General features: G+C 44.9%; 3 protein-coding genes across 9 annotated transcripts in view; all 3 read right to left on the bottom strand.

Moving 5' to 3' along the window:
* Positions 1-568, bottom strand: part of ston1 (stonin 1) — a 7,986-nt gene extending 7,418 nt beyond the window's left edge. For both annotated transcript variants that reach the window (XM_031840815.1, XM_031840808.1), the window contains exon 1: positions 345-568. The gene's annotated coding sequence lies outside the window, so the exon portion shown is untranslated. The remainder of the gene's footprint in view (positions 1-344) is intronic.
* A 1,933-nt stretch (positions 569-2,501) lies between these two features.
* On the bottom strand, positions 2,502-13,737 carry ppp1r21 (protein phosphatase 1, regulatory subunit 21). 2 transcript variants are annotated; one of them, XM_031839998.1, is made up of 22 exons: positions 13,083-13,737; positions 11,787-11,855; positions 10,868-10,984; positions 10,547-10,648; positions 10,261-10,425; positions 10,102-10,160; positions 9,817-9,911; positions 9,561-9,613; positions 8,466-8,615; positions 8,260-8,361; positions 8,070-8,158; positions 7,809-7,945; positions 7,438-7,530; positions 6,949-7,076; positions 6,177-6,326; positions 5,524-5,616; positions 4,861-5,115; positions 4,622-4,657; positions 4,404-4,520; positions 3,696-3,794; positions 3,476-3,604; positions 2,502-2,841 (listed from the first exon to the last, which is right to left on the bottom strand). In XM_031839998.1, the coding sequence occupies exons 1-22, from the start codon at positions 13,140-13,142 to the stop codon at positions 2,812-2,814; spliced, it is 2,328 nt and encodes a 775-aa protein (XP_031695858.1). In that variant the 5' UTR covers positions 13,143-13,737; the 3' UTR covers positions 2,502-2,811. The 2 variants fall into 2 exon arrangements, with proteins under 2 accessions (XP_031695858.1, XP_031695850.1); XM_031839990.1 differs by having other exon boundaries at positions 10,838-10,984; positions 13,083-13,736.
* A 1,812-nt stretch (positions 13,738-15,549) lies between these two features.
* foxn2a (forkhead box N2a) overlaps positions 15,550-24,285 on the bottom strand; it is a 23,358-nt gene continuing 14,622 nt past the window's right edge. For 3 of the 5 annotated variants that reach the window (XM_031878466.1, XM_031878449.1, XM_031878457.1), the window contains exons 2-6: positions 22,658-23,238; positions 20,847-20,971; positions 20,571-20,620; positions 19,876-19,944; positions 15,550-19,085 (exon numbers count right to left, since the gene is read on the bottom strand). In XM_031878466.1, coding sequence (XP_031734326.1) covers positions 18,661-19,085; positions 19,876-19,944; positions 20,571-20,620; positions 20,847-20,971; positions 22,658-23,224 — 1,236 coding nt within the window. In that variant the 5' untranslated portion in view covers positions 23,225-23,238 and the 3' untranslated portion in view covers positions 15,550-18,660. The other 2 variants (XM_031878471.1, XM_031878480.1) reach the window with 2 other exon arrangements.

Consider the following 24,285-nt stretch of genomic DNA (forward strand, 5'->3'; position numbering starts at 1 on the left):
AGAGAGAGACCGAGAGACAGACAGAGAGAGAGACCGAGAGAGAGACAGGGAGAGAGACAGAGAGAGAGACAGGCCCGTGTCCCGGAACAGAGAGGCCCACTTCTGGGATCACTTCTACGCCTTTGTGCTCATGCGAAGTCTGCGTAAAGTTGTCACTCACTCTGCTTTGTGGAGCCAAACACACGCCATTCAGCCCCGAGATTACGACTGACAACACAGTCTACATTGACGAAGAGTACAGACCCCAAAAACGGGTTTAAGTCGTTTCTGACAGACATGAACTATCTCGGCTCTCTCGAAAAACAAGTGCTGAGCGCGACCAGAAGAGAGACAGAGATACTCACACGTTCACAGTGGTGGTTCACTCATTCAGGTCATGACTTCTGTTTCATGGACGCGTCTGTACTCTTGATGTCGGCCGGTTTTCCTCAAAATGGCAGAGTGTAAATCCTGGGAGTTTGAACAGCGCAGCGCTTCCCCTCCCCGAGTTCACACAGACTGTCCTGCAGCGGGACACTTTGGGAAAGAGCAGCGCAGTGATGCGTTCACAGGCTGTGGGAAATGTCGCAATCAGGAGATGGGCGCGCATATACACACAGCAAGTAGCGAGTGAACTATTCAGCTTAAGTGATAATTAAGATAACAGGCCTACTGGTTGTATCCCCGTGTTTGGAAATAAACAATGCGCATACACTTTCAATAAATGAACCCATGTTCTCTCAAACGAATGATCAATTTAATACATTTCATTGTTTAGGTTTTGTAGGCTGTGTGTCAAAAACTGGACATTTACCCATAAACATTACATGTAAATCAAAGAATATGAATGCAGTAAGGAAGCCCATGGATAACATCTAATTACAACGTTGGCCGGATGGCAGTGTTGCAATTTTACAGATTCAGCAAAGGATGGATTTGAATAAAAGTGTGAAGCACAGTAGCAACAAGAGGCTTTACAATAAAAGATACAAGTATGTTCATGAGGAATAAAAGAGGTTGTGCAGGAACCATCTGTTTGTCCATTAATTTTGTTGACTTATGCTATTTATAAGAAAATACTTTAAACTCTGTCCCGTTATCATTTTGCCTACCTTTAGGAGCATATATTTCAAGCTGGGTATTTCAGCTAGCCACTTTTCCACCACTACACATTCTGCAGCCTCTGTGCTTCTTGAATGGCAAAAATGCAAAATACCAAATTTGTATTACCGTCATCACTATAGGCCAAAAGCTGTTGAATGCACAAATAAGTGGTGGTTACTACTTTGACCTCTGAAGTCGTGTTCCAAGAGTTCATGAAAGCATCATGAACTGAACTACAATGACACAACATGGTTTTCCTTCCAAATAAAGTGATGGAATCAAACAGTAATCTTTCAGTCCTCACATGTCTAGTTCAGTGGTGCTGCCTCATTTCCCCATGGTTAGGGTGTGTTATGGGCCGCTTTGTTTTTTTTAATTACAGGCAATTTAAAATCCCAGTTTCCTCCAACTCCCAGAAATGCAGCACGAAAAGATACAACAGGATCATCGATAGCAAGGAGACTCTGAATACATGAAGCATTTAAATGTTGAACAAGCTTTTTATTTTGTTTCACATGTTTATATGTGCTTTTGAAGAGGTTACATTGTGAGAATACAAGTGTTATTGTTCTTTAAAAAAAAATTTAAAAAAAATGAGTTTATTGGTAAATCTTTTATGATGAAACAGTTTGCGCAGGTGTAGACTATATATATTTTATTTTTTTTTTAATATAGATATTATACAGTACAATTATATCATGATTTCAAATGAGTGTATATTCACATTAACCCTTTTTGTGCATACATATTACAACATGAATTTAGAGACTGCTGTGCCACACCAGGCTTCTGAGTGCACATCCACACTTACTTTGGTGAAAAAAAACGACTATTGTTACAACTTCACAGAGACAGACTGACACCATTTTACGAGCTCCGACTTGTCCATCCCACCCTTTCTCGTCTAGGTAAACGCAGTTAATCAGTGCTTCAAGGCAGACGTTTCTACTCACCTTTTTTCCACTCTCACAGGACTGGACAACTTCCAAAATGAGGAATGAATTCAAGTTTCTCTTTGTTAGTTCCTCATTCCGGTTTTAAAGCCCTTCTTTACAGAAGCTCTTGATTGTATTGTGCTGCATGTACACATACAGGCCCGTGGAATCACTTTGCGAAAAATAATCTCTAATTTGATGTAAAACTAAATAATAAAATGTCAACGGTGTAAATCGATACTCGCGTGTTGTGAAGCCTGGTGCCACAGTCACACATACAGCCACACCAACGTTTACTCTGCTCCCACAGAGAAGCAGTAAGAGCGCAGTTTCATTTTCTTTTACACGTACGTTTAAAGCAGGAAAAGCACACACGCAGTTCAACAGGGTTTGGTCTTCAAGTCTCGACTTCAGTGAGCGTTGCCAACTTCGACTGTTCCCACTGTTTATCTTCCTCTGTCCCTTTTTTTTTTGGGGGGGGGGGGGAATGTTTCTCCCACTCTTGGCCAAAAAGGTCAAGCAGCAGCTTCTTGTACAGTTTCAGTAAAGCATTTGTTGCAACTCGTGGTGTGTTATAACGGTGCTGTGACAAGGAAAAGGGTCAAAAACAAAGAGAAGCTTCTTCAGTCAAACATGTTCAAGCCTCCATACGAGTTTGTGTTGCCACTGCCTGACAGTGGAGGGATCTGAGGCTCGTGTAGTCGTCCTGTGGTTTGGTGACAGTGCTGGGAGGCTCCACAGACCAGATCTTCTCTCACGGTGCCAAAATGGAGCCAGAGTTTAGAGGGCAGCTCTAGCGACCTTTGTTCTTTTTTGCATTTCCCTAAAGAAAACGGAAAACAAGAGAAAACACAAGCTCACTTCTGCAAAGAAACAATCAAAGTTTTGTGCCACATCTGGAAACAACTTAAGAACGGTGTTGCGTTTAAGTGCAGCAAGTTAAGATCGCTCAGATTTGCTCTACAGTCTGTTTCAAAAATCTAAAAACATGCTGAGGCTGGTCTCTCGCCTTCAAGAGAAAAATCACTACCTGTAACTCACAAACATGTTCTGTCTTGCAACTTCCCAACACACGGCCATCTGTGTGCACACAAGCAGGAACATGCGCGCTTAAAAAAAGAAAACGGGCCTCCCCATTTCTGCTGCCTTAGCTTAACGACTTCTTCAGATGGCTCCAGCAGGTGCTTTTCCCATCAGGCCCCACGACGGCAACCACAATACCGCCGATGACCTCACGGTTCACCTCATAACTGACAGAATCTTTACAATGTCACATTTCACCGCCAAACCTGAAATGATCCTACACGCTCCCTGAAGCCACTGGATTTATTTATCTTTTTATCACCACTCTTCAATGACGGAGCTCTTAAGATTTATTTATATGGAGACTGACGGCATGAGACAGCTGAAAAGCAAGAATAATAAAAAGCGGACACAAGGACAGGAAGGCGTCGTACCTTGCTGCCCAGCTTGAGCGTGTCGATTTCCTCCCTCTGCTTGCTCAAAGTCTCGTTCATACTGCACAGGTGGTCGCTCATCATGCTGAGCTGGTCTTCGTAGCTCCTCTTCGTTGTAGTCAGCTCGTCCTGTAGGTGAGACACCACAGTTACAATGAGCAGGAGGCTGCCGTCTACACTTAGGACAGGAAGCTCTTTGGTAATGGCTCCGTCTTTTTACCTGCAAGCGTGTGACGTTCTGATTCGCCAGTTTGACCTCCTCGCTCAGAGTCTCCCGGGATTTCTCTGCAATGGCTAATCTCTTGGCCAAAGCTCGACACTAGAAAGAGGGGAGAAGGAGAGTGAACAACGGCATGTCTGGCGTACTTAACAGATCTTTTTCTAAAAGCTGAAATGAAGGGAGATATTTCTCAGAGTAATGGGGATATTTGAGGACGGTGCCAAAGGTTTTAAAAAAGTGACAGTTTAATTCCAGAGACACCGACTCAAGATCAGGTGCGTTGCTGTTGCTACGATACAAAATGTTGATGACTGACATACCGGCTAATCACAACCCGACCGGATGTCACTTAGAGAAGAATCTACATTCAGATCAAGCTTCAGTGTAACGCTAAAAATATAAGGTGTCAGTTTCTCACTTGGTGATAATGAAACTCAAAAAAAACATTTCCAGAGCACAAATAGGAAAGAAAAGAGAAACAAGGTTCACTTCCTGGTTCAGTGTCTTTGCCCTCCGTCTCTCAAATTAAAGAAGCAGACAAAAATAGTACACACGAGGGAGCAGGGCAAGTCACTGCTCTGCACTGAATGCATTTGGTTGTAAGAGTTTTTCCATATCTCTTCCCAGATGACATGCAATGTCAGGGAGGCTGTGCGCGATGAAAAGGTCAGTTCTTTGCTGTGACAAGCAGTGCAGTTAGGGCTTCACCTCGGAGTGAAAATGCACAGCTTTGCTGTCTGAAATCTGGAGCTGGGTGGTGAGCTCTCCCACTCTGGCCATGTAGTGAGTCTTTATCAGCTGCTCCCGGGACTCCTCGTCTCCCCCCTGCAAAAAACACACACACACAGACACAACAGCCAACTAGATCAGACTTGTTTCCTTCTGGAATTTAAATATGTCAATTGGTTAAGTCTGTGACAACTCACGTGCTCAACTGTCGGTGTTGTGCACAGCATGCCAACCTGGAGACAAGGCAAAAGAGAGAAACACGTCAGGAGCTCGATCATAGACGGATGTTATTGCAAGAGACAATACGAGTAAAAGCTAAAACACAAGCCGTACAGAGACGAGTGAGTTAAGCTGCCCTGGATTGTGACTGTACTGTGAACTCTGCACCGACTTGCTCAAACAACAGTATTCTTCTATTCTGTAACAGTGTCTGTACCAGGCTGGTGCACAGCGCAGACTCTCTCCCCTCAGCCTGCTGCTCTTCCTCCGCTTCCTCGTGGCTTTCTGAGAGCGTGCCGTCTGCAGCTGGTTGCGAGTTTGGACTCCCCCCCACAGGTGCTGCGAGCTGCGCTTCCAGGTCCGCAATGCGCTGGTTCTCCTTTTCCAACCGCACCTTCCCCAGCTGGGCCTCCAGGAGCCAGTGCTCCTTCTCCTGCTCCAGCCGAGCAATCTTCTCCTGGCTCTGATGCACCTGCAGGGACGAGAGAGGAGAGGACAGTGAGCCGATGAGGTAGGTCAAGACATTTATTAAAACACTTTTTAATAACAGAAAAGGTGTGAAAGATGAGGTCCTGTGGTCTTTTCATGTCATTATTATGAGCAACTCTTCCATATCCCCGTCTTTCTCAGAAACCACTGACGGTGCTGTTCTGCAGTCACAACAAACATAATTGCGTGTGGAACCATTTTGGGCTTAACCTCCATGTTATTACATCACCGTCTCTAAGGCAACCACACCTGGCTGGCACATTGACTCACACATGGTCTAATTGTCCACATAACACTGGGTGTCTCTTTGGAAAAAAACAATCTTTTAATTTATGCGCTTTCAACCAACAAAAATGGTTTACAGCAAGACATTTGGAGCCGAGTGTCCTACCTGCTGGGTGAGACCTTCTCTGCTCTCGGTGGAGCTGGTGAGTACACGGCGGTTTGACAGAGCGTCTCTGTATGGAACGGACTGCGGCCTGCCCTGGAAAAAGAAACGGGAAGTATAGTGGAAAAGCGGTCATTTATAAATAAAAATCTCTTCTTTTACTGCAGCAGTGTTTGACAGTCTGCCGCACTAAGTCCTGGTCTTCAGCAGCGTGCCGTCGGTGTTGTTCAACTGCAGGTCGAAGGTGGCAGTAAAACCGGACCTGGGTCTGTCCCTGATTTCATGCCGACCCGATGGCGGGCATTATTAATAATAACTATATAGAAACAGCAAATCTTCTCGCTGATGATCTTGTTTACTCATGTAGGTCATAGAGACGCATCAGTATTAAATTGAGACCATTTCAAATGAAAATAAAAATTAAAAATGAAAGCAAAGCAAAAACAAGAAAAAAATGGCAAAAGAAGAGAATTAAAACCAGAGGAAAAGTATGAAATATTCAGAAATTCACAGATTAAAAAGACGTTACAGATATCGGCTTTGTAATCTCAATGGGCACAATATTCCAGAGTCTGGGGGCGTTAACTGCAAAGGCTGGGTCACTCTATCCTGAGCAAAGACCTGGAGATAAGCATTCGATTGGAGCGGATACTGACCTGTTTGATAGCATGTATATAGGCAGCTGCTTTCTTTTTGTTGGCCAGCATACTCTCTGCCTGCAAAGGGTTGAGTGCTACTGTGCTGCCTCTTGGACTGTAGCCCGATGACGTGAAGAAGTCCAAGTTGTTGCTAAAGAAGGTGGCAATCTGCAACAAAACAGTGGCATAATGTCTCGTATCATTCAAAATCAGAGAGATCCTCGCAGCCTCCTTATTTAAAGAAACACTAATTACGCCCGCATGTCTCAATGCAGATACTCAGCATTCTGTTTCACCTCCAATTAACCAGTGTGTTTACGACAGAGATTATCAGACCACCAAGCGTCTAGGATGATAAACGTCGGAGCAATTAAGCTTTCGCCTGCAGAGATGATCACTCTCAAAGCGTAGCTCACTCCACACATCACATGCCAGCGTGGTATTCAGAGCGGCAACTGTGCCGCCGGACTGTGCCGCCCATCAGCAGACACACCTCAGCCAACGCTTCACTTGATTCACAAAGAGAAATCTGGGTTCCCCCCCCCCCCCCCCCCTTTACTCCGACTGGGGAGCAGCTGTACACACTGCGAGTTGGACGGTATCTTTGAACATTTAACGGCTGTCCACCTGAGTCCTGTCGTTCTGCGGTGAGAAAAACTACCGATTCCAGTTGCAGTGAAATCTCACCGCTACTTGCAATTAGGCTTTTTGTGCTTCACATCGGCAACAAATAGCATGCGGTTATAGGGGACAATAAACCTGGCTGCAGCCTGCCCCCTGTTGGCCATACCTTGCCGGTGCTGCTGGTCAGAGAGCCCAAAGATCCCAGCAGGCACTCTGTGGTGGTGCAGAGCTTCTGGGTGATGGTGGGGAGCTCCTGCTCAAAGCTGGCCTTCTGGTTATAGTGCTTTGACATCTCTGGACACAGGGGGAGGGGGGGGGGGACACAGAACATTAGGGGAGAGCATTTACGGCATCTGTTGGCTCGATGCGATTGCATTTCATATAGTAAAACTGCATGACTTTAATGTCTGTTTGACCACAATCACTGTCCCCACAAGTACCAAGACAAAGATCCTCATTTCCACTCAGCCAATGTGTCACCTGAGAGCACGAAATTATACTTCCATGTCCCATTGCAGTGTGGTAGGCGCTTTTTGAAAGGCAACAGCAGCGAGGTGGATACGTGAGGGAATCGCTGTGCTGCAACACACTGGTTGTGAATGGCTGCGGATAAAAAATAAATTAAAAAAAAAAAAAGGCTGTCAGTGCTGCTCACCTTTAATGACATCGTGAAGACTGTGGAGGCAGGCGGCCAGCTGGGTGAAGACAGCCGAGGTGCTGCTCTGTGGCATGGCATCCTGCCGAACACCTGAGACACATCGCACACATTTGTAAAACAAGCATATCGGATCACTTCACAGCAGCAACTGGTCTTTCCATGAATACAAGCTACTTTAAAATACTGCCACCGTTTCTTCTTTTTTTTGTAACCATTCAAATTTGAATGTTACTTTTCTAATCCAGCATTAACTGTGATAGTGGACAGAACGTATCAAATGTTCACCGGGTCCTGAGTAAAGCGCAGGGCCTGACCTGCTAAAAGCTAAAACAAGTCCCGCCCTCAATGCTTTATCACCGTTGACCTACTGGGTAAGGCCAAAAGCTTAATGTAGCTCTGCAGCTTCTCGAACACAGAAGTCACTCTCTTCATGTCACTCTGCAACTCCTGATTTTTCGCATTCAGGGCAGCCGTGCAGAGAGGTGTGTTGCACTCTTCTTCTAGGCTGAAAAGAGAGGAGAAGATCAATAAAGCCTTGCTCTCACATTTTTACACAACCCCCCCCCCACCCACACACACACACACACACACACACACACACACACACACACACACACAGAAGAACTGACCTTTTCAGCTGGTAGGGAAGAATCTTTAGCAGGAAGCCGGTGTATGAGGAGAAATTATCAGCAAAGCCCTTCAGCTTGACCACAGTCTCCTTCAAGTCAAGAAAACAAAAGGGACACAGCTGGTGGTTGGCTGCAAGCGAGCATCGTGAACGAGCCCTCACAATGTCCCTGTCCAAAAAAACCCACTCACCAGTACTGTGACGGTGTCCTCTGTGATGCTTTGGTGTAGCTGTAGAAAGCCGTCCTCCAGGGGGCGCACATAGGCTGCATTCTCATGGAGATACTGAGAAAACTATGTAGACAAGAGGAATCATGCATTTAAGCTGCATTTAAGCTCTTCTTCTATTGTTGACCGAAATGTACATCTGTTATGTGATGATCTGTCGGTGGCCTCACCTTCTGGTTTAGGGGGGAGATGGGCTCAATGGAGGAGTCCAGGGGATAGATGTGCACTCTCTGTTCTGTGTACGAGTGGAAGTTCAGCAGAGCCGCCACCAGGTCCTGAATGAAGCTCAGGGCCTGACCCGCCACGTCCCGGGCTTTAAGCTGAAACCACAGGAAGAGCACACTCTGTTTTAATGGGGGAAATGTGTGACATATGGCATCAAATGTATCTCTGCCAAACAATTAGGTGATTAATTGATGAGTCAATCTAAAGACAATTAATCTGCGACTATTTTGATAACCGATTCATTTTTGATGACGACGGAGACGAGGCAGAACGGTTCAAGTCGACCCTCAACGAAGAAGACGAGCGGGTTCTGAAGATATCAGAGAAAGAGGAATCCAGCGAGAGATGGAAGAGTGAGATTCAACGAACTACAATCATCCAACCAGATGCAGACGTTCAAAGAGGAACAGCGGTCTGCCCATCAGAGCCGTCAGGTGAAACGACACCATACCCAGATGTTGCCACATGAAATAATCTTAGATATAAATATCTTAGACCTAATGATCATTATCGTTATTCATTGTACTGCGCATCATGTTCTTCATTCATTCAATATTTTTGTCCATCTTTTTGTTTATTCATTTATTTTCTGTTTAGTAGTTTAGTTGTGTAGTTAGTCTAATAAATGTTCCATGAATAAAAAACTTGATCATTTGATTTGTGTGTATATGAAATAATAATAATAGGTCTCTGTACACTTTGAGAAGGACTCCGTAGCAACCCTGAGATTAAGATTGAATTGGTCAATATCAAATCTTGAAGTTTTACCTATTTTTCCAAAATTGAGTGGCGTCCAAAATTGAATCTTCTGTTAAATTCTGTTAGTTAAACTAGATGTGGCTCATGGCGTAAGCTGAGTGCCATCATTCCTTTATACTAATGTTTGGGTTTATAGCTTATAATTGAATTATTAACAATAATTACATATCTTGATATTAATTAACTATTATTTATTAGATCTGCTACCAGCAACAATGCTACACTTTTATCCAATGTGCACTCTAAACCAATCTAAAAATGGGCTTTGTCTTCTCCCTCACCTGGTGCCTTCGGTTGTGTGGTGGCACATTTAGGCTGTTGTAGTCACCAAATTCTGCAGAGTAGAAGAGAAAGGCAGTCAGACCGGAGCAGAACTTTATTGACACGACAAATATAGCTTCAGTAGTTCAGCCTCCTGCCTCATAGCGTGCAATATTACAGTTTGGTGCGTTTACTCCTGGGCAGACGTGAATGTTCTCAAATAGATGTCTGCTCTATGGCCCATCATGTTTGTCCAAGTGGCTCAGAGATACTCACTGGTGTCATTGAAGGGCACTTTCTCCTGGATAACACTGCTGCTTTGTTTCACCTGTCTGTTCAGCTCGGACTGGCACCGCCTCAACTGCTGCTGGCTGCAGAAAGAGAGCAAAAAACAACAGATGAAATGATGCATTTTACTTAGAATGCTGGTACGTGATAGTTTCACAGGTCTTTTTTTAACACTGATGTAGTGGTTTTTTTGCATGCATCCACTTCTGGTTCTCTGACACCACATTGGTGGATTAAATCTTTCTCAAACCGTGAATAAAAAGAATGATGTACCACTCTTCTGTTCGCATTCTGCACTCTTTGGCTTCCCTCTCCAGAGTGTGAGCTTTCACCTGTCAGAAGACAAAACAAAAATACACACATTGTAATAAACTTCCGTAAAACTTAAAATGACATAATGTACATCCTCCTCCTCCTCCTCCTCCTCCTCACCTCGAAGCGAGCCTTGTCACTCTGCAGACGGACGATTGTTTCCATGTACTTGGTGGTGAGTCCGTCCACAACAGCCTGGTGCTGCCCGGAGTCTGTTTCCAGCTCCTGTAGTCGAGTCGTCAGCTCAGCCTCCTGCTTCCTGTGATGCTCGTCTGCTTCATAGAACTAATGCGGAGACGGCAGAAAACAGACCCATCACATGCACGGCCCCACCAGCACATCGACCTTATATACAGAGCAATGAAAGACCGAAGACTGAAGACTAAAACACAACGCGGACGCTTACTTGGATGTGAAGTCGCTCGTTTTCTTCGATCTTTTTCTGCAAGTCCTCGTCAAAAACACTCTGAGTCTCCAGGCCGTGCTGTGACGGAGAGTCTGCTTTGCTCTGGAGGAGGTAGAGGTAGTGTTAATTGTGATCTTCTGGCACTACAAAGATTAGGGTTTAATGATAATCATTATTGATTTGGTGAATTTCATAATCACTCGTGCTTTTTGCTATTTCCTGTCCACATGAGTACATCCTGTTCCCTCTACCCAACTGTGTGGCCTCTCCCTTATTTCCCCTCGTGATCACCTTCCCCTTTTTGCCCTTGGATTCACTGACAGCGAGCTCCTCTTGGAGCAGCTCCACCCTTTTGGCCAGCTGTTGGTTCCTGAAGCTGAGACTGTCCATCTCCTGCTCCTGCTTCCTCAGGCTCTGGTCCCTCTGCTTGAGCTGCTCCTGAGGAGGATAATGACAAACACATGTCGCATATCAGCGTGCGGTACATTTCTTCACACCAAACAGCGCACTGAGCAAATCACTAAATCGTGATAATATTATCAAGGAAATTCTGTCATGACAGAGATTTGATGATGATTTTTCTAGAAAAGCTTCAAGTTTTCATTTGAGCAACAAACCAAAACCGCTCATGACTTTGTAGGAGAGACAGTTGGTCCAGACCCTCGTGGAGGGCTGGTGCCTGAAAGTTGGAGTCAATTTTGTCACAAACTGTGCAGAGTAGCAAAGTGCCAGACTGGACTGAAATAAAAAAAAATACTGCACTCGTGTCGAGTGTATTGTTCAGGATGATAGAAACTAACAAATGAAACAATCCAGAACAACAGCTGAGAAGCTTCTGATGGTTCAGCTGGCCGTTTATGCTCCACCTGGCAGACAAAGAGGCAGAACCAGAGGCCGAGGACTCAGATATTTGATTAACTTCATTTTCACAATATCAATATATAAAGAGCTGATATTAAAAAAAAAGGTTCCTGGCAAATATGGCGAAGCTGACATTGTGCAAGACAAGCAACACTGCAATAAGTACTCGTAAGATTAAGTGAACATCTGGATTTGTTTAGCAAATATGAAAATTTAGTAATTTACAACACTCTTCTCATGGATCACAGTTCATAATATGATCTAGAATCTCCAAAGCATTATAGTTGTGGCTTAATTTTTAAGCCTCCACCAGGAGTAAAATTGTGCCTAACAGCTGTGGATCATAATTAGTCTTTTCTGTTGTTCTAAGTCACTTTACCTTAAATGAGGCGGAGTTGGCCTGTTCATCTACAACTGCCTTCTTCAGCACCTGGTTCTGGGCACGGAGCTGTGAGAGAATGAGACATAAGTTCAACATATGTATACATTTAATGTATGTCTTATATCTCAATGTATATCACAAATCAGTGGTATATATTGAGATGCTAAGGAAGTTTTCAAATAAATAACATGTATGAATCATCTTAAACTGAAAACACATTTATCTTTACACAGAAAATCTCTGGCATATGCTTGTGTGAGGTTGCTGTTTATTCATCCAATTCTGCCGAACACGAAGAGAAAAGTCACTAAAATAATTAAAAATCAGCGCTCTTCTCTGAATGGCTCGTGGCCTTTAAACACAAACTTAACTAAGCATAACAGCAGTGTGTGTGTGTGTGTGTGTGTGTGTGTGTGACAGCTGCATAGTCAGCACTTCCTAAGAAGGATATGGTGCTTGGCTAACGGGGAGATCAGAGTCAAACAGGAAGCAGCACAAACTCCCCGTGCTGCCAGCTGACACAGAAACAAAGGGCGCAAACAGCAAAGAGAGAAAACGCAGACTCACAGGCTTTACTGTCACTAGTTAACACATTAACCACATGTTGATAACTTTAACGCAGTGTGATCTTTAGCTGTTCAGTGTGTCACATTCAAGCTTAAACACAACACGAGAACCATCATCCTAAAACATCTGGTCTTGTGCTTTATCACAATATGAAATCAGTGTACACATACGTTTACACCTCTACCTATACCTACAGTATCGTGTCCAGTCTTTGTTCACACCGTGTCAGAGAGTCCTGTTGATTCAATTGTTTGGTGCATTTTGTAGTTTGCAGTTTGCAGTTTTATGCGTGTTGCATTCTATTGTATTATACTTATAGGTCCAAGTCTAAGAAAATACAATTCAACCGCACCACAAAGTGCATCTCCAAAAATGATCAAATCAACAGCTCTTTAAAACAATAGAACCTTCATGAAGATAGGATGTATAAGGTATTGTATTAACTAGTTTATACAATGTATTCGTTTCAGATACGTGTAATTAACTCAATGTTGAGTGCAACTCCGTGCACTGACCAGAGCTCTGCATGTTTAGCTTCAACTATGGATCGCACTCCAGTAAAGCCCAGTCTCGTATATGAGTAAATACGTTTAGGTAGCATTCGTCATTGATTACAGGTGCATATTGATACAGCATTAGAAGGTGGCTAATGCTAATGCTTCTGAGTTGCAGCCTTGTCAGTAGTTCAGCTAACTGTGTATTTAACAATAACATTAAATGTTTTACCTTGGAGTACTCCTGTGCCAGCTTGCTGTATTTTGTCTGGAGGTCTGTAACGTTAGCCATTGTCGTTGGACACGTTCACGTTATCGATAAAACGTTGACGCTAGTAAACCGTATCCTCGCTAGCTGATGTGTGTACAGTTAGCTTGTACTCTGGTTAGCTAGTTCACAGTTCTCATTCAGGACTTCAGGGCGGCTTGTTCGGTTACTTTGATAAACTAACCTAGAAAACATTGTCACAGAGGGACGGACGTGAGTCCCGGTGAAAGAAGTGGTCGGTGGTCATCTGATTTACGCTAATTTCTAAAGCCGGATGTTATTCCGACTTGACAGCAACGGCTTTTTTAAGTTAGCACTATCGCCGGTAGCCTGCTAGCTAGCTGACTGTCTTAGCCAACAGCTATCTAGCTTGTAGCAAAACAAATCCCGACACCGAGTAACACATGTAGGTCATAACACGTGACAGCAGCCGTATAACACGCTGCGTCCGCAGATCCTATTACCGAGTGAGTGTATCTGCTGCTAAGCTAATCAAACAAGCATTGACAGCCATTCATCTGAAGGAATACATTCATTCTCTAAGAAGCAAATAGCTTCCTCCAACGAGACTCCGACCACAGACACAAGCACAGAGGTCAGAGGTCAGGAAATAGAAAAGGGGTGAGCTGGTGTAAACAGTGCGCCCTCTAGCGTTTGAATGAAGAGCAAATTAGATGGACAGACAGACAGACAGATAAATAGACAGACAGACAGACAAACAGATATATAGACAGACAGACAGACAGACAGACAGACCGACAGATAAATAGACAGAGAGACAGACAAACAGATAAATAGACAGACAGACAGACAGACAAACAGATATATAGACAGACAGACAGACAGACAAACAGATATATAGACAGACAGACAGACAGACAGACAGACAGATAAATAGACAGACAGACAGACAGATAAATAGACAGACAGACAGACAGATAAATAGACAGACAGACAGACAGACAGACAAACAGATAAATAGACAGAGAGACAGACAGACGGACAGACAGTTCTTCATAATGAGTACTTTTTGTGTTTTTTTATACTTGATAACTTATGTACTTTGACTTGTAATACTGTATATTTGACTTAATAATAAAGTATTTAATAATAAAGTATTTCAACACTGGCATTACTAAATATATTATATTGATTAGTGTGAGAGAAAATAGAGATAATATTATCTATGAACATCTTTTCCTCTCCGTGTAACTAGAACTAAGTGCAGTGACGTCACAGCTGAATTATTTACTGCTGGCTTTGAGTGTGGTATGTGTTGCATTAACAAAAACAAGGTCAGAAATCACAAGCGGGTTGTATCTTCTGTGAAAGACCCTTTAAAACGCACATGACCTGGTTTAGACTCGAAGTGAAATGACATGTTGCTAATGCAGCCATCGCAGCTCAAATCCTACAAGATTAATTTCACCTAATCCATAATAATCTCTTTAGATGTATTTCTCCACATACTATAACCATTTTCTTCTCATTTCTAAAGAAGTTATAACTGCCGACTTCTTATTTTATCAGCTGTTAAAATTGATAACGTGAAAATATTTACAAAAAGGCTCATTTGCTTGAATGTTTTGCATCAAAGAAAGACGTTTCCTCTGCTGCTGCTCCACTGTTCCCGATCAGGCAAAAACACAAACTCTGACATGCACACCGCAGCCAGTGGCTCCAGCATTGTCTGGTTGCCTGGCAACTGTCGGCGTGGCGTGGTTGCTAGGGCCGTGTGGGAGGGGGGGGGGGGGGATGCTGCTCTGATTTCCAGCTGAATTGAGGCAGTCAGTAGGGAGAAGCCCCCCCCTCTTCCACACACACACACACACACACACACACACACACACACACAGGACTCTATTGAACAATAGAGCTGTGCCAATGGGCCCGAGGCTAGTCAGACGAGCCCTTGTTCAGGGTCACACTGTGTTCATCCCACAGTCCTCCATGACTAATTAACTTACAGTGCGGCGTTGGGACATCTGATGATGCATCCAGCACTGGCACAGCCCTGGAATTTACATTAATGTGAGGTGCATTTCTGGCAGTCGGCCATGTTGGTGCAATCAAAAGACACAGAAGAAGAAGAAGTGTGGATGGAGCCGCCCCACGTAGTGCCGAGCACAGCTTGTGCAGTCAAAACAGCTCCGAACCACTGGTGGGAAATATTTGCCAGCTGTAACATGGTTATGAGAAAAGCAGTCACATGGAGAGGTAGTTATTCTAAAGAATATTAACAAGAACTTCAATCTGGTGGCCTTCACAGCAGGTGGCAATGTTGATCAAAAGGTGTACTCGTGTAGGCTACTAATGTAAAGCGATGGCTGTCTTGTGTTGTGGAGGAGAGTTTGGAGGGCAAGAAAATGTGTCAAGTCTTATTTATTGTGATAAAGTGCTGCTGCTCTGACCAGAATAAAAAGACAGTGGAAACAAGAACAGGTTTTTATTAATATTTTGTAATACCATATATAATGCAATTGCATATCTTTGGCGAAAATAAATCTTATAAACATTTTATCAACAGAGGTTAGCATACAAAAACCAAAAGGTGTGTCGGTCCAACAGACGTGGCAGACAGCTGACACAAACTGATACTGGGTTGGCAACTTTGTCGAATGCAAACGAAAATGTTCATCCTACCCTTCAGGAACTGCAAGAGAAATTTTGAGAATCACACAATTATTATTCAAAAACAGCTGTGGAGCAGTGGAGGAGCTGGTTTCTTGTTAGCGTTGGACGCCGAAATGTTTAGGTGGCTCATCCACAGAGTCTGATCCAGTTTGTACTCCACATCCCGTAACAATACCCGGAAGCATGAGTCATGAGTGGCAGTCAGCTTTTCTTTTTTTTTTTTTGAAAGACTCTAATCTGTGATGAGATCGAGAGCCAAAATTCAATTTGTGACAACTTAGTCACAATAACATTAACATGAGAGAAATGTAATTAAAAAAAAAAAAAAAAAGATTCAATCTTTGTCAATGAACTTCTGCAGTATGAGGGGAAAGTGTCCATCTTACATTTTACACCCCGGCTGTGCGTCAATTTTGGCAACAAAAGGTTTTTCAGGATTAATGTTAAACTATCCAGCCTAACAAAAAGCAAAACAAAACATCAAGAGAACCTGGCAGTCATGGTTAGATTGAAAAAAATAAAACACCCGCTCTAAAGACAATAGACATTGGCAAAAATACTTAATCACTATAACATAGTGAAAGAAAACAAAAGTGTATTGCTGTAAAATAAGACGAGGAGAAAAACAAAATACTTATTAAGTGGAGTTCAGAGGGAGAAAAATAAATGTGCCCAGTCACTCGTTTCAGATGACCAGTGTTTGATAGACTCTGCATTCAAGAATCCCATAAATTAACATCATAAATAAGGTGATGATTAATGAACAATAACTTGTTCTGTTTTTTTTTTTCACAGCTAAACAAGACCAGTGTATGCAAGTATTACTTCTGAGAACTGAAGCAGTTCCCACTCTAAAGCTACAGAAATAACCCGAGAGAGAGAGAGACGGGCTCAGTCACTGTACTGACCCGCGTCCTCTCTCTCCCACTTCCTGTCCCGATGATTCAGAAAACTGGAGCATTGTTACTCTCACGACTGTATAGTTACAATGGCCCTTTGCACTTCTACATCAGTGGCACAAGAACATGTTTGGCACTGACCACGCATGCTCTGCTAACAGTCACCGTGACCGTGTGATCTAGTGCTGCAGGAAGAAATATTAGGATTTTCTGTTTGTTGCCCCCCCCCCCCGTGAGTGTCCATGCTACCTTGTATTGTACACTGCCAGTACACAGCCTTTTAAAAAAAAAAAAAAAAAAAAAAGCTCCATTGAGAATCGTGGCCTTTTACACAAGCGGCTCGCAACTTCCCCTCAGTGAACTGCATGCAATCAACTGACAATAAACTCCGTTTCACAGCTTGAGAAGAGAGCGCGCACTTCCTTATTTTTGTTCTAGGAGGAAGAGCGAGGACGAAACACTTGTGGCCAGAGCTGTGGGCACAACGTAAGAGCAGCGCGGGTCTCCAACTCCTCCGGTTCTCTCTGGCCGGCCCCTTCTCGGTCTTTACACTTCGATATGCACCAAACAGACACACCCTCCCTCAGTTGTGAATTCACTTTGCCACAGGATCAGCAAACAGAAAATCAGCTGTGTCATTTTCTAATTTTCTAAAGTACATGATCTAAAAACAGGAGATCTGCAAACCCAATTAATGGAGCGAGAAGCTGTGTGAGTTTACTGCCCGCTCCTTTCTGTGATTATTAAACAGCTCTGCATTCAGAAGCAAGCAGAGCACCAAGCAGCCCCACAACACAGCTGTAGCAAGGAGATCGGTCACGACACCGAGCGCACGAATACTTTGTCAGGAGAGGAGAAAGTGTTTGGCCATTTCAAAACTCTTTCAACAAGACCGTCATATCTCAGGTTTAGGCTGACATGCACTATGATACACACACACACGAAATAAAATTAAATCTATGGAGGATAACCTATGAACAGGCAGTGAACATCTGGTGGCAGATGTTCCCTTTGCATAGGCTGTCACCAAACATGTGAATATATGTCTGCACGATAAATGTCAAAAACACACCGATGAATGAAGGGGATGGACAGGATGAGCGGTTGATTTGCAAAAGAAAAAGAAAGAAAAGAAAACTTTCGTTCGTATAGCACTGTAATGGCCGCACCGAAGTAGTTTAGCGAACTTTGCAACTAAATTTGGCAGTGGCAGAGTAATACTATATCCACATAATCCTGAAATAGAGCCAGAGCTTGTGTGTAATACGGTTATCGCAGAACAAGATAATAGTACTACTCCATTCATTTGTCTTAATTGTAAAGTTGAACTAGCGTACTCAACTCTGAAAAAAACGCCACCATGAAATGAAGAAAAGTTAAGGTTGTGGATAATTATTGCATCTCTCTTACAAGAGGATTCATGGTGCAGGGACTCCTTTCAAAGCATGTGGCATTTCTTTTTTTCTTCAGCACAAAAAGGAGAGAATGGTAACACCAGGAGGTTCGGTTTTGTCTGTTACAAACATGCACTCATTCGCTTCATAAATAGATTCACTTGGAAGAGGATACAGGTTTGAGGAGGAAGCATGCAACGCTTTGAGTTATAAAACCTTCAGCTTTTTCCCATCTTTGTCTTTTTTAGAGGAAAAGAATCTTGAATCACAATCTTCTAATCCAACAGAAGCAGGCAGGTCATTTTGGATAGGGGGTTTCTTGATGGTTCTCCATAAGCCCAAACACCCGCCCCCAGCAGTCCCCCCCCCCCCCCCCCCCTCCCGAGGTACAGAAGTCTCTATATGGCTTTGTTCTCCTGTGTGAACGATACTATTGCCATTTGTTTTGTTGGACGGGGATATTCCCAAACAAAAAAAAAAAAAGGCTCAAAATGGCCAATGAACGATCAGATAAGGAGAAGGAGGCACACTCGGACACACGATCAGGGGTCAGAGGTTAGGGTTCACAGGGTCTGGAGTCTGATGAGGGGGAGGGGGGGGGGGCAAAAATAATCTTCATTTCCTGTTCAGTTTTGTGCTCTTGACAGTGCGTTTGGAGCCCTCTGTACAGCTGCGTATACCGGCGAGGTGCAGCAAGGACCCGGCGGCTTCCTTCAGCTCCTCGTCCAGCTCCGGCTTGACCTCGCGCCGCGCCCTCTTGCCGGCGGGCCACTTGATGGCGGGCGGACGCCGGGACGTCTGGTGGACGCCCCTCTCGTCCCAGAGGTCGGAGTCCTCGTCGCTGTGGAAGCCCTCGCTGCCGGCGCGGTGGGACTGCCCGTGGTCGCAGCCCCCTTCGTCCAGGGAGGAGAGAGACGAGGAGGAGGAGCGGGAGGAGCAGCGCTGCAGGGCCACGCTGCTGTAGTTGTGGTCCTGCTTCGGATCGCTGCTCACCAGCACGGAGTCGGGTCGGGAGAGGTCCAGAGGGCCGTCAGAGTTGCCTGAAGAGAGCGTAGGATTGAGAGAGTGATGAGTACACGTTCAAATGCAAAAGCATATATTTTATATCTTAGTTACAGAATGGCTAATGCGCTAAATATTGCATGTCGTGTAAAACTAGATTAAAAGTCCCACGCTTTAGTTGACAGACACCAGGAAAATCCTGTCCTATGCAAGTTCTTATGTAACTTTACAGTTAACTAGATTTTATTTGTTTTTAAGTTACAGTGAACCATATGCTGTAGCTTTGGCTGGCTTTGTTTACAAATATAAAGCAGAAGTGATACTTGTCACAGCCCAAGAGGGAACACCCAGATTAAAAATATTATCTCGTTAAAGCAGAACATTGACGGGGAAAGTAGAAATATTAGCAAAACCCAACCGCACTGAAATAATCCTGAGAAGGCTCCTGCCGTCATTGAAACAAGTTAGTTTAGTAAAGGTTCAATACAATTATGATCTAATGTAAGATATAAGCAACAGCAGCCAGTAAGTTTGATTAAAAAGAGCCAGACGATCCTTTTCCCCCTATTTCCAACCTTTATGCTAAGCTAACTGGCTGCTGTGTCTAGTATTTCCCAAATGTTGACCTAGAGTCTGCAGGAGAAATTGTATGCAATCATGCAATCATGTTCTGGAAACAACATTTTGCCTGTAACAACAGGAGACTTGCACACAAATTAAAGCACAAAAAATAAAAAGATGACATAAGCAATGGCAGGGCGGTATGTCGAGGGTAGGAAGACAAAGAGTTGGAAGTATGAAAGTATGGCTGCTTGTGGATTCTCTTACATGGGTCAACGTGGTGCCCGGGGGCAGAGTTTAAGAGCATCATGGCAGTGGCAGCATCAATGTCAGACTCTGGAAGAGGAGAGAACATGCATGATGGTCAGTCCTGAGCTGTGAAAGCATGCTAGCATGGCATCTCTACTCGGACCGGGCTCCTTTCGATCATTTTAAACCGGGGGGGACAGAGCGGCCCAATCAAACGCTCACAGAATGGACTGGATGTGCAGGAGGCTCCCCCGAAACAAACCGGAGGATGAATTGAAGCCATTGATATCGCATCCGACTCTTTTTCAGACCTGACACAAGTGTCTAAAAGCCTCGTAGCTCACTTCTGGGGCTCTAAATTATTAATGATTACAGTGAGACTGAGTGCTCGACTCAGCACCAGCAGAACCTCTGCCTGTCGTCAAGGTTACAAATCCAAGAGGCAGGGGGGGGGGCTGATGCATCGACTGGGAGCTCTCTCTACATTATGGTCTACATGAGGCATCAATGACTCGAAAGCAACAAATCAAACCAAGAGTTGAGGATACAAGCACGGTGATGTTGAATGTTCTGGGACTGAAATGTGAAACAGGCGACACAATCAAAATACCACACAGACACAAGCTAACAGAGACCGCAGTGATTGGAATTCCTGCTTTTAATGTACATGTGGAAACTTAAAAACACCGAGCTGGTTCGTCTTCCGCCCTCACCTTTTAATGAGCAGCCTTGTAGAAAGAGATGGCGAGGGGGCGAGGAGGCACTGCAGAATGTAAACAAAGAAAAAAACCACACACAAAAAAGGTCAGATCTGGAGTTTGTGAAGGAGATGTGAAGAAAATGAAAAATGTCAGCCTTTTATTTAAAAAGGATGAAATGTTGTGATATGCCTCGCTAACAATGCCGAGTCCAATAAATAAACGGAGCACGGTATTACTGACACAAATATATAGTTCACAACGTCCAGAGGGTGACTGGGGATGGTTTACCTGGGTGGGGAGGCGGGTGGTGTGCAGAAGGCATGTGCGGCAGGGAAGTGCTGCTTCTTAAGGGCTTGGATCAGGTTGGGGCGGTACTCGGGGTCAACACACCAGAGAGAACCTTTTCCATTGGCCTGTGGAACAGAGCAGGGACATCAAACCTCTGACCCGGGATACAGAGGCAGACACTTTCAGCAACAAACTGTGAGAAGAATTGTGATTTTGTAAATCAATGATGGTCTTGTATAGTTTGTCTGGAATGTATTCCGATTGGTCCTTTGATTGTGTTTAAACAAAGGTACCCTGTGGATTTTCATGTAAACAAACAAAAGTCATGTTTAAATTGAGTGTTTCTCACCAGAACTTGAAACGGTGGGAACATTTCGAATGCACTTCCTTCCTCATAATACATTTGCAAAGCAAGATGTATTATTTGAAATCATGCATTCTTTATATTCACATCTTTTTCACATTGTTGATATGCTTCTTTGCACGTTACCACGACTAGTAAGTACACATTTTACTTCCTATGAATTCCTGAAAGAATCCTCAGCTGACAATATCAGTGAGCAGTGCATACAGCAGCATAGTGATGTAATGAAGGTCTCCTTTCTCACAAATGGCAAAGAATGTCAAGGCGACAGCTCTTCGAGGAGCACGACATCACAGACAAAGCACTGGAAACAGCAAACGCATAACTGAGAATTCCTCAACGGCCTGAACAAAAGGAGGAAATAACTGCTTCTTCAGCGCCGTGCGAGGAACAAATGTGTCCGTTAGTGATGTGTGTGTGCGCGAGTGTGTTAAAGTGTCACTTTATCTGATGGCGGCGCATTGCCCAGTCTGGGAGGAGAGTAGAGTGAGGGAGTGAGGGAGGGAGGATAACCTTGACTCAGATTACCAACCAGCCCTGATGCAGGAAGAAGGAAATGTCTCCATGGCAACGGAAACCACCAGCCAGTGTCATGTGAAACTGGTCTCTCGGCAGACGACGGGGCTCACGCTGTGCACCTGCACACGCTGAGCGGGGCCCCGCGCCGCACCGCGTTGCTACTCGCCGAGCGCTAACCGCCACCGCCTCCCACGGTGGGAGAATACGAGGTCCTAACAGGCACGAGCCTCGGCACCACAGGCTCCACCGGTCCAAACGCATACTGAAGCTCAATATGGCTGCCGCCGTGTCCTCAGCAACATGCAAATCAGGTTGAAGTGTGACGCAGGACTGTACTGGTGGAAAACCTTCCTGCCACTCTCTGAAAACTTGAACAACAAATGCAGGCTGAACTACACTGATGGCAGGAACTTTATGCAGGTTGTGCGGTATGCGTCTGTCCTTTTGTCACGAGCATGAGCACATGAGAAGGTCAACTTCTCTCTTTTCTCCCCCCCCCCCCTTCCTATACAGGAACAGGAATGAGTCACACGTAACTCTGCCAGGAGCAGGCGGGCAAAGATTCCTCCAACAAACCCATCTTTGCACTGCAGGTCACGATGGCTTCCTTTCTCGTGAGTGCGACATTGAGGTCTTCCAGAATGTGGGATGCTTCTCTCCTCTGCTTTTTTAACAGTTGCACTACCTTGCAGTGCTTCATGGAGTGTTTGCATTTCCTCAGAAGGAATATGTGTGACCTTCACTGTATTCCACCGTTATCGCAGCAGCAGAGTCAGAGGTCCCTGCGGCTGTGTTGCACACCGTCACATGAGCCACAGTGCAGCTACAAATCGTTACCATCACGTCATCAAACAATGCGATAACAGTTTCCTAAGCTTAGATCTGTGTGAAGTGCATGAAAGTTTAGGAGAAAGTTAAATAACCCTACCTTTCCCAAACTCCTCTCGACCTTGCGGAAGCATTTGTTCAGGGACAAGTTGTGACGGACCGAGTTCTTCCAGCCGGTGGGAGCGTTGGAGAAATAAGGGAAGTGCTCGAGAATCCAGCCGTAGATTTCTTTCACGGGCAAAGATTTGCTGGGAGACTGCTCGATGGCCATGTAGATGAGGAGAGAGAAGGAGAACGGGGGCTTTGACTTCAACGAGTCCCGCTCCCGGCCTCTGCCGTGTGACGAGGAGGAGGAGGAGGACGACGACGGGCCCTGGCTGGACCCGTAGTCTCCCTCTATGTCGAAGAGGGGGCTGCCGCTGGGCTGAGCCTCCGGGCCTCCCAGAGCGAAGTTCTGAAGCAGGTTCTCGTGCAGCCAGTTGAGGTTGGTGAGCTCCTCGTCCTCGGCGCCTCCGGCGCGGTCCACGCTGGTCGCCAGCGGACTAGACGCGCACTCCGCCTCGGGGAGCGTTCCCACGCCGCAAACGCCTTGGAGCCCCGTCCGCTCCTCTTGCATACCCGGAATTTCCGTTTTCTTATCTGGTGACATCCCAATGATTGGACCCATTAAATCAAAGAGGTCTGGAGAGAGAGAGGAGAGGTTGTTAATGTTTGACAGCATGGAGACAACAATCACAGTTTTTGAACTGATTTCATCACAAAGTTGGCAGTATGAAGTAACTGGATGCGACATGACGGAATGATGTGCTCTTCCAAGCGTTGACCTGGTTTTCTTAAGTCTTCCCTGGAGGGGGGCTAACCCCCCCCTGTGGCTGAGCTTGTCTGCCTCTATTGCACCTTCTCACTGCCCCTCTCCTCCACGGCCGGCGAGGCTCTCGGCTCTCCTCCTCCTCCTCCTCCTCCTCCTCCTCCTCCTCTCGACTCTCCTCCTCCTCCTCCTCTCGACTCCGGCCGAGGACCTTCGAGGAGGTCCTCTCAAGCAACTGAACTGACTTAAGGCTCCACTCCTCGACGCCCACCTCGGCTCCAGCTGCTCATTACGTGTGAATGAGCATGAAACCGCCCGACGACTGCAGGAATGAGTGGAAGGCCTCCATCTTTACAGAGTGGATGGCTCTTCTAGACTGATCTGCATGCAGCCAGGATCAAGTCTCAATTTGTCACATGCCAGATTAAGTAGTGTAAAGAGGCTACAGGCACTAGGACATTCAATATTGCTAGAAGCCCTGTATCATTAAGTAATCCCAGCCAAGTACCATTATTAATAAGACAATCATTACTGGCATGTCATCAGCAATGATCCTGTCAAAGAGTTTGAATTGAACCCAAAGCTGAGCAATGGTTTCAAGTACAGGTACAGAAAAACACACTAAAATAAGTAAATATGAAATCAAACGGTGTCCAATAAATCTGAATAACTGTAAAACCAAACAACACAAGCTATGGCTGGTGAGGACAAGAGCACAAAGAGATCTCACAACAACAACCTTTATGTCCTGGGTGTCACCATGACAACCATGCCATCCCTTCAATAAGAGCAGAAAAAAAATCCCCATAGATACAATAAGAAAAATAATAATAATCCATGCTGGCTGGCTCCGCCACAGACGAAGCTCCCGCTGCAGCCGGTGGGTGGACGGGGGGGGGGGGGGGGGGGGGGGGGGGGGG

Source organism: Anarrhichthys ocellatus, unplaced genomic scaffold (genome assembly GCF_004355925.1).
Source record: "Anarrhichthys ocellatus isolate YVR2014 unplaced genomic scaffold, GSC_Weel_1.0 scaffold3, whole genome shotgun sequence".
NCBI classification, from domain to species: domain Eukaryota; kingdom Metazoa; phylum Chordata; class Actinopteri; order Perciformes; family Anarhichadidae; genus Anarrhichthys; species Anarrhichthys ocellatus.

Bases quoted from the DNA above. Each gene is read 5' to 3' on its own strand.
- ppp1r21 (XM_031839990.1), bottom strand. From the start codon at position 13,142: ATGGCTAACGTTACAGACCTCCAGACAAAATACAGCAAGCTGGCACAG. The intron at 7,531-7,808 runs GTAGGTCAACGG...GATGTGTCTCAG, and splicing joins TAAGCTTTTGGCCTTACCCA to GTGTTCGGCAGGATGCCATG. The intron at 3,605-3,695 runs GTAAAAAGACGG...TCTCACCTACAG, and splicing joins AGAACGTCACACGCTTGCAG to GACGAGCTGACTACAACGAA.